We start from the raw sequence: 12,455 nt of genomic DNA on the forward strand, positions 1-12,455 counted from the left end.
TGGAATTGGGAAGTTGATTCTTATGGGGGATTTGGAAAGAGAGAATCAAAGACTTTTTGAAGCAAATGAAATATCAATAGAGCATCTTTCATACAGGATTCTCCTTGGCCTTACTAGAATTTAGTGGAATACCCCATGTGGATATTAAGAAGCACTGGAGTTTGTTATTCCAAGCATAACTTGATTGGTCTGGTCCTTTGGTTGCTTCTGTCTGGCTTTGAGGAGCTTGTCCTTGATATTGTATTGCTTTTTGGACGTGAGGGTTTAAGAGGGAAACAATCAACTTTTATTCTATGTCAAATCATCAATGAATTTCAATTGTGTTAGCATATTCATCATTAGCCACTACAACCATCATCTTTGCAGTTGTCCATGTATGGTATACTTTGAAAAGATATAAAATTCAAAAAATGTAACTTAGAAGTGCTTAATGTAAGTTTTGGGGATGTTATTTGGGTCTAGATGGCCCCATATGACTTCCAGAAGAAAAAAGCAGAAAGCATAGCCATGAGGTCCATGATTCAACCAACAGATAATGATCCTGTTTTTCCAACTGTAAATCATGATTAGTAGGATTTATGGTAATTCCTAAAATTCAATTAGTATTTCTGGTAAATGAACTTGACATAAGATTCAATCATATCATTTAGAAAAAAAAAAAACTTAAGATTCAAATAGTATTGCATGAGATTTGACTTGAACAATAAAATTTAAACTGTAAATCATAAGGTTAACTGCGGTCATAACTTGGTTTTTATGTGAATAGTGCATACTTGTTTGTTGGATAGGTGAATTGATAGGCTATCATACATCAGAATCGATAGATCATTTGTTCATTCATTGCTCTTTTGTGTGGAAAGTAATGGAATATTTCCTTTGCTCGCTCAAGACTGATTGGGTTATGCCGGAATCGGTGGATGATCTTCTTTGGGCTTGGCATGGGGGAGGAGAGAGCAAATCTGAAAAGGCTAAGTGGAGGATGATTCTTAAGGCTGTGCTGCGGGCTGTTTGGGGAGCCCAAAATGGGCGGTGCTTCTGTAATTAGAAGATTAGTGTAGAGGCTGTTATTAGCGAAATCAAGTTTCTTGCCACGGGATGGGTGGGATCTGTAAATGCAGACTTAGCTGCTAATTTCTGTCTTATGTTTGGCTTATAGTGCCTTTTGTTTCTGTTTTGGTATTCGTTTCTCGCTTTGTGTGGGTTTTCTAATAAATGCTGTTGCCTTTCAATAAAAAAGAAGAAGATAGGCTATCAAACATGACTGGTTGCATATTGGTTGGACGTCATTGGGTACTTGAAAATATGTCCGGATGTGGAGTGACAAAATTATGTTCAGCCCAATCACTTCACATGCGTGCCTTTTTGGGGGCAGTCTTAAATATCATCCAAAACTGAGTCGACTTGGTATCAGTGGAGAACAAATGGAATGATTGGATGATTTACAACCCCAAATCAGATTGAGTTGGAATGAGTCTGACCATGTTGTGGTGAGATGTACCAGTTTCGATCTCTGGGTGGGCCACACTTTGGGGCCTGCCAGGGTAGATCATATATCCATCTTTTGGGCCTTTTGGAATTCACATCTTTGTGGCGTGCTTCTTATGGTTGCCTTTACTTGCACTAAAAGCTAAGGAAACTCGGCGGCTCAAATGCCAATGCTAAAAGCTTGAGCTCTTGTACTTTCTCGCTTCAGGAATCAGGATGAAGGCTTTTCATTGTCCCTGTTTTATAGAGAATAGGGGAATGAGGTCAGCCACAGACCAATCTCTGTTCAATGCTTGCTTTCTGGACACTTCAGTGCCATATGATGCGGCTATTTCTTCATCGTCAAACCGTTAGAGCATTATGCTGCCTTTTCTCCAATCAATGGTGAGATTCCCTGATGCTATCTCGAGTTGTTAAAATCATGGCAATTTGTTAGTTACCACTTTCAAATGAAATCTGTGGAGGTAATGTGTCACTTTCCTGGTCGTATGCTCTAACCAATGAACGAACGAAAGCTATTGACTCGATGTGGCTCAGATGACGGCCAAGTTTGCCATCAGGGGTTCACAAAAATATTTTCAAGTATGAAAGGGTCATTATGTCTGGTTGATTAACTGAGCTTCTTGAAATAAAGCATTAGAAGAGGGTCATATTGTGGCGATGAATATAGAAGATTGGGGTTCCCAACCTTTGAGCGTACCTGAAAAAGGGGAGTTAGCTCCCTTTGCAACAAATCAATGATGTCAGGAGGCTGATCAGAGTGTCGTTGATCTTCAAGGTGATCTCAGTCCATAATGCTTTGAAACTGCAGAAGAAGCAAGAATGTGCGGCAGTGGACGCCTCACAAAGCATCATCATACACCCAGGCCTCTTCCTTCTCCCCCCTGCAAACTTCAATGGTTCAACCTAAGTCTATAGATGGAATTTGCGAGTCTTACGGTTTTGATGCTTATTTCATGCTATATCAGTTCCTTTTATTGCCAATTTCATCTTCATAGTGATATTTTGTTGTGCATTTGTTTTTATGTTTTGGTAGTGTAGTGCATTTATTTCCTTAGTTATATCTTTGAATATTTTAGTTTTTGATTTGACTCTTTGAATATTTTAGTTTTTGATTTGACCAACACACTTAGGATATTGTTCTTTGTGATTTCTCATCTATCCAGAGACTGATGTGGTATAAGCACTATTTTGCATGTTACATTCTGTACTTTGTTTATTTGATTGGCCATGAACTAATTACCTATGTGCATTCATTTTCTTGGTAGTAAGCTTGACAAGATTGCCTTTGCTGAATGCAGAGGTATTGATCATGCAGTTACGCACAATGAGGTTCCCCCAATTGCCCATGATTTACCTTCTCTCATAAAACAGGTATTGTCATCAGTTTGGGATGTTTTCATCATTTGTAAGAGTTTTTACTTTCCAATACAACATTTTGACTTGGACATGGGTGTTGGAGTTTGCAAATGAACATGAGCAGTTGTAGATGATGACTTGGGTGCAAGGTATTCCGTATCGGTATCGGTTGACGTAACGGTGCCCACCGATACCGATACCGATACGGGGGTGTAACAGCGATACGAGAGCATAAGGCCTGTAACAGCGCAAATTTTTTTTTTCCCCAAAAAAATATGGATTAAATCTGGAATATTCTAAGCATTCCAAATATGCATTCATTTATAAATTGGAACATGTTTATGGTGGTGTAACGGTCTACTCTTTGGTGAGAAGTTGTATTGGACTGTCTGATGAATTTATGAACCAAACAACCTGGAATTAATTGCAAACCTTTTATATTTAGTTTTCTAACTATATAATATCTATATAAATTTATTATAATGAATGTAATACCAAAATATCTTATATTTTCAAGTTTTCCTTTTATTTATAGCAATAGTGCGTTGCATACTTTGTGACTCACATGCATTTTATTTCAATATATGGAGTTTAGGGACTTTTGTATGCTATTATGTAATTCATATACCTAACAATTTGATATCATTTTTCCCGTAAATCTTTTAAAAAATTAAAATTAAATTGTGGTTAATAGTGTTGTCGATTCGGGGCTGGTTCGGGGACCATTTGATGCCCCAAACTAACCTCAAATTAATGCAATCTATTAGCACTTATCCCACTAATGGATTGGTGGACATTTATTCGACAGTGAAAAATGAAAAATATCAAATGGTCTTATTTCAAAAAACAACTGGAAAAAAAGAAGGTAAATCCAGATCTCAGGTGGACCACTAGTGGGCCAGGCGGGCTACCTCTATTTGTATATCAATGCCATCAATCTGTTTTGCCAACTCATTTTAAGGCATGGTCCAAAAATTCAGGTAGATCTAAATCTTCGGTGGACCACTAGTGAGTATTCCTTTAAAAGTGGGACCCACCTCAATGCATTTATTGTATATCCATGTGGGCCATCCTTTTTGCCAACTTATTTTAGGGCCTCGTCCAAAAAATGAGGCTGATCCAAATCTTAGGTGAACCACAAAATAAGGATTTAATTCCCATCATTAAAAATTTCTTAAGACATTTTTTTTTTTTTGATCAAGCTACGATTTGTGTTATCCCTTCATCAAGGTCAAAGTTTATGTGACCTTATCAACAGGTTCGATGGAAAATAAACATTATAGTGGACGGCATGGATATACTACACATAAATTAAGGCGTGCCCATGTAACAAAACAGTGCAAGTGCATTGTTCAGCGTGCACCGCAGGACACGTTAAAAAACAAATTTAAAGTGCGTGGCTGTGAAACAGCCACACAGTCCATTCTGTTTTCGATACTGAAATGAAAAAGAAGAGAGAGAGGGAAACTGAAAAGAAAAGAGAGAGAGAGAGAGAGAGAGAGAGAGAGAGAGAGAGAGAGAGAGAGAGAAGAAGAAGAAGAAGAAGCAGAAGAAAAGAAAGAAAAAAAAAGGTATGTTTTTTTTTTTTTTTCCTATTTTCTTTAGGACCGTAACAGCCGTTACGGGGCCATTATGGCCCGTTACGGCCCCGTAACAGCTGTTACGGTCACAGGGGGCGTTTCCCGTATCGTATCGGATACGGGACACCCTGCTTGGGTGAGAAATTATAAGAAATGTTGATGCTTCGCACAGAAACTTTGACCCTGTCACTTTATCTTGATTAACCATGCCTGTGTTGTTGAGGTCAGTAAAACAAACTGGCTGGGTGATGATGCAGCCTAAAATGGTGTCACAATCAGATACTGCAATCATCCAGTCCAATTTACGTATGAAAAAAGGAGCATCTGTGCAGTTTTTGTTTCTTTGGAATGTAGGAATTTAATTTATTTTATTTTATGTAAAGTGTCATGGGCTAGTAATTGGGCCCCAAACATGTCCCATGTGTCAATGTTTTTTTTTTTTTTTCTTTGCTGTGTTGAGGTTTTTGTGGTTGTATGTGTTGGGGGTCCTATCTGTGGGATTTTCTAGTGGAAAGTCTTTCTTAAACAAAGAATCTATTTAATATGGACTTTCTTAATAGATGGGAATCTGTTGGAGAGACTTTCTGGCGAGAATTTTGGAGAATTTGGAGTGACTGGAATCTCTATTGATAGTATTGGGAGTATCTTAGATCTATAGTTGTTTAGTAGGGGATTTTCCATTAAGTAGGATGCACAATTTGCCAAGATTTTGAATATCTCGTGATTTTAATGTGATAATATCGTTTGATTAATATGTTGCAAAAATAATCCAATATTTTCAAAATCTTAGCGATATTTGTCATAGTGGGGAATAATCGATGGTTAGATGAATCATATTAATGATAAGTAGAAAGTTTTTTTTTCCAAAGAGAATGATGAGTAGAGGGTCACAATATGATCATAGAAAATTCATACTAGATGTCAAGAGAGATCGAAAAGTATACAGTTTTATGAATCTATCATGAGAAAAGCCATAATACAATTTTTTTAATCGGCAAGAAGTCATAGCATAATTAAAAAATAGAAAAAAAAGTTACTAAAAAATGCCTCAATAAGTTGTCACTTGTGTAATATAGGTTTAATTTTGTAGATCTTTAGATCTAACTTGACATAGGTGTGTATAGAAATGAAAGGATTAAAAATAAGAGAAAGAAAAGGAGGAACCAAGCCAAAAGTGGGAAAAAATGACCCTAAGTTATGTAGTCATGCAAAACTTAGTAATCTCACGTCAAAATGTGTATGATTTGATAGTTTATGGCATGTATTGGTGTACATAAAAATCTTGCATGAAAAAAGGATCAATGTTTTTGACTTAGAGGAATATTATCCCTAACCAATGATCTATCCAAATGTGCTCCCATTCACATTTTTCTTGCTCAAATCTAGTAGTGAATCGTCAAAAACCTCTAAATCCCCCCTCCACCAAGAGTAAAGAACGAAATAATGGAAAGAAAAAGAGGAGAGTAGGGACTTCAATGCTTGACTTCCATATCCTTGTGAATCAGTTCTAGTAAGTGCATATCAGCCAATTCATTGTGAATTGGGGTTGCCTAATTGACAACCATATCAGATGGTATGATAAATCATAAGCACTAAGCCTTATCCTAACTAATTAGGGTCGGCAACATGAATCCTTTTCCGCCATTCCACTCTATCTAGGGCCATAACTTCAGTTAGAGCGTAGGTTATCAGCTCCTTTCTTATTACCTCCACCCACGTCCTCTTGGGCTTCCCCTTGCCCTTTCAGAGCCTTCAACTTGCTACGACTCACTCACTCCTAACCAGCTCATTCTCTGTTTCCGTTGCACATGACCAAACCATTTGAGTCTACTTTCCGTCATCTTATTACATATTGGTGCTACTCCTAAGTTCCATTGAATGCATTCAATTATAATTCTATCCTTCCCTGTCTTTGTACTCACCCATCTCAACATCCCGATTTCAGCTACACATCCCATGAACATGTTGTTTCTTAACTGCGCAATAGTTGATACGATACATATTGACAGATGTTTAGAACCACATTGAAGGGATTGATGCACCTTGAAGAGTTCTTTATTGTTTAGCAACTAACAAGTGTTCAACAATTCTTTGATTGGATAAAAATTACCAACAATGACTGAATACCGATATCACATTATGCATCACACCCTTGGATGCATAAATATTGTGGGAAACATTGGGAAATAATCACATGTTGCACAATGTATCGTAGTTTGAGGAAAACTTTTGGAAAATGGTGGGATTTTTTTAGTGAAACTATAGGAGATTTTAAAAGTGTTGGCAAATATTAAAAAGATATATAAGCATAAGATTTACTAAATTTCCGCATTCTACACTTAAGAATAGGACCCCTGTCTACATACAATTAGAATCCAAAAACCCAAAAACTAATGATAGGATTTTTATCTCAGATTCGTGCCATATGATCATTGCAAATGTCCAATGCCTTAAAAAAGGGAAAAAAAGATGTCCAATGCCGATCCTCCAATGTAGGTCTCTCTCTAATCTATCCCAAAGAGCAGAGAGTAGAGAAGGTCACACAAAGCCCAAGGTAGGGTTGCACCTTGCGCACCTTGAGAGCCATCCATGGGTGATCTTCGTTCGCACACGTGTGGAGGAGAGGGAACATAGAATTTTTGGACAAGTCAATTTTTATTTCATAACACTGAAAGCTTACACATTTGCCCAACCGAAAGCTTAAATAATTACACACAGAAAACTTATAGGAACAAGAAAGTGCTTCCCTCTCTCTCTCTAGATGTCCTAGGGATGGGACCGCAAATCTCTCCTCTACTCTATCCGCCTTGCGATAAGATCTATTTATAAGGAGGAATTGGGGTTTAAGAGGGAAACATGATTATGGTGATCCTCACTTGTACAATTTTATTTTTTTTATATATAATAATGGCGACAAGGTGTCCCCTCCCCTTTTTAAGGCGAGAGCCGCGAGACTAATCCCTGCAGTCACTAGCAAACCACGTGCATTGGGTAATCCCAGGGAGGGAAGTCGAACTCGCGTCTGTGGGGAGCAAACCCACAATGCTAGCCATTCGCCCAAACCCCATGCGGGTCATCCCTACAGACTTTAGTATGCCCAACTACATAAAAAGTCTAAAAACTTGCCCTATCCATACACCTAAATTGACCAAATCCTTCCACTTTCCGTGGCCACCATCCTTGACCTATTCCGTCCTAGTCTAAGAGATGGATCAAGAGATCCCAACCATTGGATTTTTATCAAGTGCTATCAAAATAGTTTAACAGTTAAAATCAAAACATCAACGATTAAAATCAATCCGCTAAACATCTAAAATTTAAAATGCACTGGTTAGCTTTAAAACCACTTGATGGATGATCCAAACATTAAGATCAATCCACTAAATGTGTATCCCAGCTCACCAAGTGGATCCCTCGTTGGAGCATGTGGCTCTTACCAATCCTAATGCATGTGCCCAACCATAACTATATGTCAACCTAATGTGACCTTGTCGGGCTGGTCAAAGCCTAAAACACTAGGACCACCAAGTCCCAACATGACCTCAGGTCTAAGGATTAGTCAAAGCTAGTACATGATCAACTCAATCTGGTCTAGGCATGATGGGTCTCTTGAAGCAGAGATATACAAGTAACAAAACACAAACGATACAACCAAAATGCTAACAGGCACAAAAGAATATAGCTTGGTCTCAGATCCAAATGGAGTTAGAAGTAGGGTTTTGAAATTTGCTTGTGATACAGCTGCATTGTAACTGTATCGACTGCCCTCGTTACGCGATACAAGTGTGAACTGGTCCATGTCATAAAAAAGGCCCATATTGACAGTACAACTATATATATTTAAGATATGTTGATGATTCTAGCAACAAAATGAGGTTTCCTAAGCCACACATATAAGAGAGCCTGTTTACACCATGCACACGTTAAAGTGAAGGGTATATGATGGGTACCCAAACTGAATCAAATCCTGGTTTGGGTCTTCAAGAACTAGACCTGGACCTGAAAGGACCCAAACCCGACAATACCTGAACTTGGTTAGCCCAGGTACAGGTGTTATAAGACCCAACCTGAGCCCAGCCCGCTGTCAACCCATTGACAGCCCTAGATAAAACATTTGCATTTTAATATAGCAGGGTATTGGAAAATATCATTTGTATTGTTGATGCATCTCTCTAGATAATTTAATTGCTATTCAAAATTATTCCAAGATCAATAATATTTTCAGAAATTGGTGCTTCCCATTGGAGAAAGGGAACCAAAAGAAAAAAAGAAAAAAAGGAAAAAAGAAAAAAAGAAAGAAAAAAAAAGGAGCATGGCTCAACACTAATTCGTGCTTGTCCTATTCTATCCTCTTGCACGGGGTGTTGATAGAGACACCAATCTGTTGGCAGTGTTAAAGATTGTTGAAAATAACTATCTTTGGTGCTCTGAGAAATGCAACGATGATTTTTGCAAGGAGAGTGAAGTGGTGTATCATGGCGAGCATGCCTACAGGGTACACTTGCTCAAGATATGGGCCAATTGTTAGGTGGGGCCAACCATGAACTTGACTTTCCCATAAAGCTGGCCAATCTACTTGTCAAATGGACCACACTTTGATGAGGAAATTGGATGGTGGCCAATGGCCTAGATTCAATTTACATGCGTAGTCCCAATCCCACCCAATGAATGGAAAACTGATAGACAAAATAGGATTCTTGGACAAGACGACAATGGCGAGGGTGACAACAATGATGATTTTTGTTAGTTTGTTATTTTGTCTAAAATTTTTTTTATTCTTTCCATATTTATTGCTATATCTTCTCATCTTTCCATGTAGGTGTATAAACGTAAGAATGAGGCCATCCTTCAGTCAGCTATTATGCTCCTAATGATTTCTGTCAAGGTAATTCTTGTAGGACATGCCAATATGGTATTCTCCCACTTGTTTGCAATGGAGTAATATTTGACACCCCTTCTTCAAGGATAGGCATCCTTGTCGGTTGATGATGATGGTTGTTTGCTTCAGTGAACATACATTTTTTTTTCCGACTGTCCACAAATCTGTATTCAATACATTGGTTCTTGTTGTGCCTCCGCAAAACATATGCTCTTTATTAATGTCTTTTTTTTTTTTTTTTGTCGTGATTGCTGCTGAATACTCTTTTCTCCCATTTTTTTTCTCGGCCGGGTGATTGTTGTGTGTTCTATTTTTTATTATGTTTAAGCATGCATCCATTCCTTCTGCACAAGATTCTGTTTCCCTACTGAATATACTCAAAAGTAGTGTTTGCATCAGTAGAATGCTTGTAGGAATGGATGGTTTGAGGTCACTGATGCCGATGAACTTCTTGCCCTGGCAAATGAGGTTTGTGGACATTTCTCTCATCCTTCATATCCTCCCTTTCATCATTCTTGTGTTATATGACTCCGGTATGTTAACATCTTCCTAGTTATACATTTTCTTGCTATTTTAGATATCAAGCACCTTTTGTGGAGCCGAGAATATTACTGTTGAACCAACTGATGCTCAGCATATCATTTCAAAAGTTATGCCAAGGTATGAAGTCACCCCATACTTTGGCCCTTCCTGAACCCTTTATGAGTTGAAAATAGTCATTTGTGATTACCATTCTTTGTGGGAATGTCAATTTACTGGCATTTATAAACAACTACTAGTGCTGATGTATGGGAGCTTAACTGAGAGGTGCTAAGGCAGTATGGGTACATAATTGGAAACTTTTATAGGTTCAATGGTCAAAACAACATCATATTTTTTGACAAGCCCTTGTACATGCATCTCGCATTTTGTCAGTATACAGTACTTGTTTCTCTGTGCAACTTGGTACACCTGATACCTATGGTTCCAAGTTTTAGGCAGAACTACCTCTTTTGCTATGGTCAAATAACAGATTGATTATAGATGGAAGCCTGCTATTGCTTAAATCTCTCCAAGAGAAGTTGTAGCTGCCAGTAAGTTTGGTTGGAATCATGTCCTGATATGATGTCTTCTTTTAAGCAACTTGACTGAAAAGAGCGAAAAGGGCTAAAAGATAAGTACTAATGAAAAGACCTTAGCAAGGAAGATGGATAAAAAAGAGGTGTTCTTAGGACAATGGACCTTCCTTAAAGCCCTACTCTTACCATTTGATTCATGTGTCCTGTTCAGATCTTGTTGTGTTGTTTGATGCTTTGGATGTTTGCTGAACTCTCTATGTGCAGTTCCATAAGTGGGTGGTTGAAGGCCTATAGAATTGCCAGGAAGTGCCTAGAGAACCTTGTAAATTTGAAACAGAACAGGAATGGTGGAGTGGCAGTTCCACTTTTCTACAGTGGGGGGCACATATGTAGCCTCAATATGTTCTATTTTTTAAAAAGCATACATCTTAAGTGTCTAGTAAATTTTTTATTTTCATTTGACAGAAAACTTCAATTTTATTTGTTCTCTTGAAATTCAAACAAATATATAGGAGGAAGAAATTACATGCATCCATGGTGCACTGATGCTCTTAGTGCGTCTTGGTGCTTTTAGATGTGGACAGTCAAATAATTGATCTGGACTGTCCAGTATGTTTGATTTCCTTGAATTTGCTACATCGATTTGGCTTAACCATGCAGCCTTTCTTATATCGAAACGGACCAAGCCCTTCCAACCCCAACCACATCCCAATCTCCAAAGTCTTCCCATCATGCCATTCCCTAAGGCTAACAGGAACTGTACCCTTTTACCTAAGTCCCATCCATTGCATAATCCTAAGTATCCCTTAAGCAATCCCATAATTCTAAAATTCAGTTCTTACCTGAACCCTAATTCCACCCCTAGCCATATACAACCCATCCACTTGAGCATATACTCTAAACAGTCCTTGCACCCAACTCTCAGTCCGCAACCACTTCTGAAACCCATTTTCTGATAAACAACACCACTTGAAGCTCTCTACCCAGCCCCTTGATTGTCTAGAAATCTGGCACTGAAACTTGTCCACTTTCAGCATAGAAAATCCTGCCCTAACCTGTCCCTAGTCTGTCCCTGAATCAGTCCTAAATTGACCATTCCAGCCTATAAACATTCTTAGTCTTTCCTCCAAACTATGTACAAACTACAATATTTCCACTACCACCCCCAGGAAACTGGCCCTGAACCTGTCCAGAAAACTGCCCCAAAATCTGTCAACTTTTAATCCTTAACGATGCCCATTAAACTGTCCCAAAGATGTATAGAAATCAGCCTCCAGGTGACCCTAAATCTGTCCCTATTCTAGCCTAATCTTCACTCTAAGCTCTTACCAGCACTTGACGGCCATAAGAAGTGGGAGTTCTTTTATTAGGGAGAAAAACAAAGTGATGTGATGAGAGCCATACAATGGTTAGCATAACAGATGAGTTAATACATGGATGACATTAGGGCAGCTGATGGAACTGGTGGAGTGGACACTGTGCATCCGCGGATTATCAAAGGTGCTTCCCTATTTGGAAAGACGTGTGGAGACAGGTAGTTATCTGAGATAACCCAAATTTATTAAAACTTGTGTTAGGAGAGGAGATAATCAATGTTACTAGTGCATATGCACTGCAGGCATGTTCCAAGTATCGGTGATGTTATTGATAATACTGCCGATGTTATTGGTATTGCCAGGTCAGCACCATCAAAACTGCTAGCAGTTTAAAATTTTCCAAATATCGCTGATATTTTCGATAATATCAGCAATATTATCGATATCAGTTTGAGAAGAATCCTTACAAAAGTTACCTGGTATTGCTGATACCACTGATAATATCCTTGATTTTGTTGATAATCCCCGATGCCAGGCAAATATCCGTAAATAGACGAAAATTGACAGAAAATTGGGAAATGTTCAAAAATGCAAAAAAATCTCCATTTTTTGAGAATTTGCTTTTGGAATTATGTTGCTTTAGGTCATTTCAATCACTCTTGGTTTTTATTGGATAGAATTTTGGATTTTGGCTAGAAGTCAAAGGTGACCAAAAATCCATTGAAACAATTTTTTTTTTCAAATGTCTACATGGATTGTAATGGAAATCCTCATGCAT

The 12,455-nt window shown here is 38.2% G+C and overlaps 1 protein-coding gene across 5 annotated transcripts in view; it reads left to right on the forward strand.

Annotated features, from left to right (window-relative positions):
• The window catches only part of LOC131241343 (E4 SUMO-protein ligase PIAL1-like), a 45,892-nt gene that overhangs the window by 8,136 nt on the left and 25,301 nt on the right, over positions 1–12,455 (forward strand). For 2 of the 5 annotated variants that reach the window (XM_058240152.1, XM_058240154.1), the window contains 4 exons: positions 2,754–2,859; positions 9,244–9,309; positions 9,706–9,771; positions 9,881–9,963. In XM_058240152.1, coding sequence (XP_058096135.1) covers positions 2,754–2,859; positions 9,244–9,309; positions 9,706–9,771; positions 9,881–9,963 — 321 coding nt within the window. Of the gene's footprint in view, positions 1–1,850; positions 1,870–2,753; positions 2,860–9,243; positions 9,310–9,702; positions 9,772–9,880; positions 9,964–12,455 lie in introns of those variants that run through there. The other 3 variants (XM_058240155.1, XM_058240156.1, XM_058240157.1) reach the window with 3 other exon arrangements.

The sequence above is a fragment of the Magnolia sinica genome, chromosome 3, assembly GCF_029962835.1.
Source record: "Magnolia sinica isolate HGM2019 chromosome 3, MsV1, whole genome shotgun sequence".
Taxonomy (NCBI): Eukaryota; Viridiplantae; Streptophyta; class Magnoliopsida; order Magnoliales; family Magnoliaceae; genus Magnolia; species Magnolia sinica.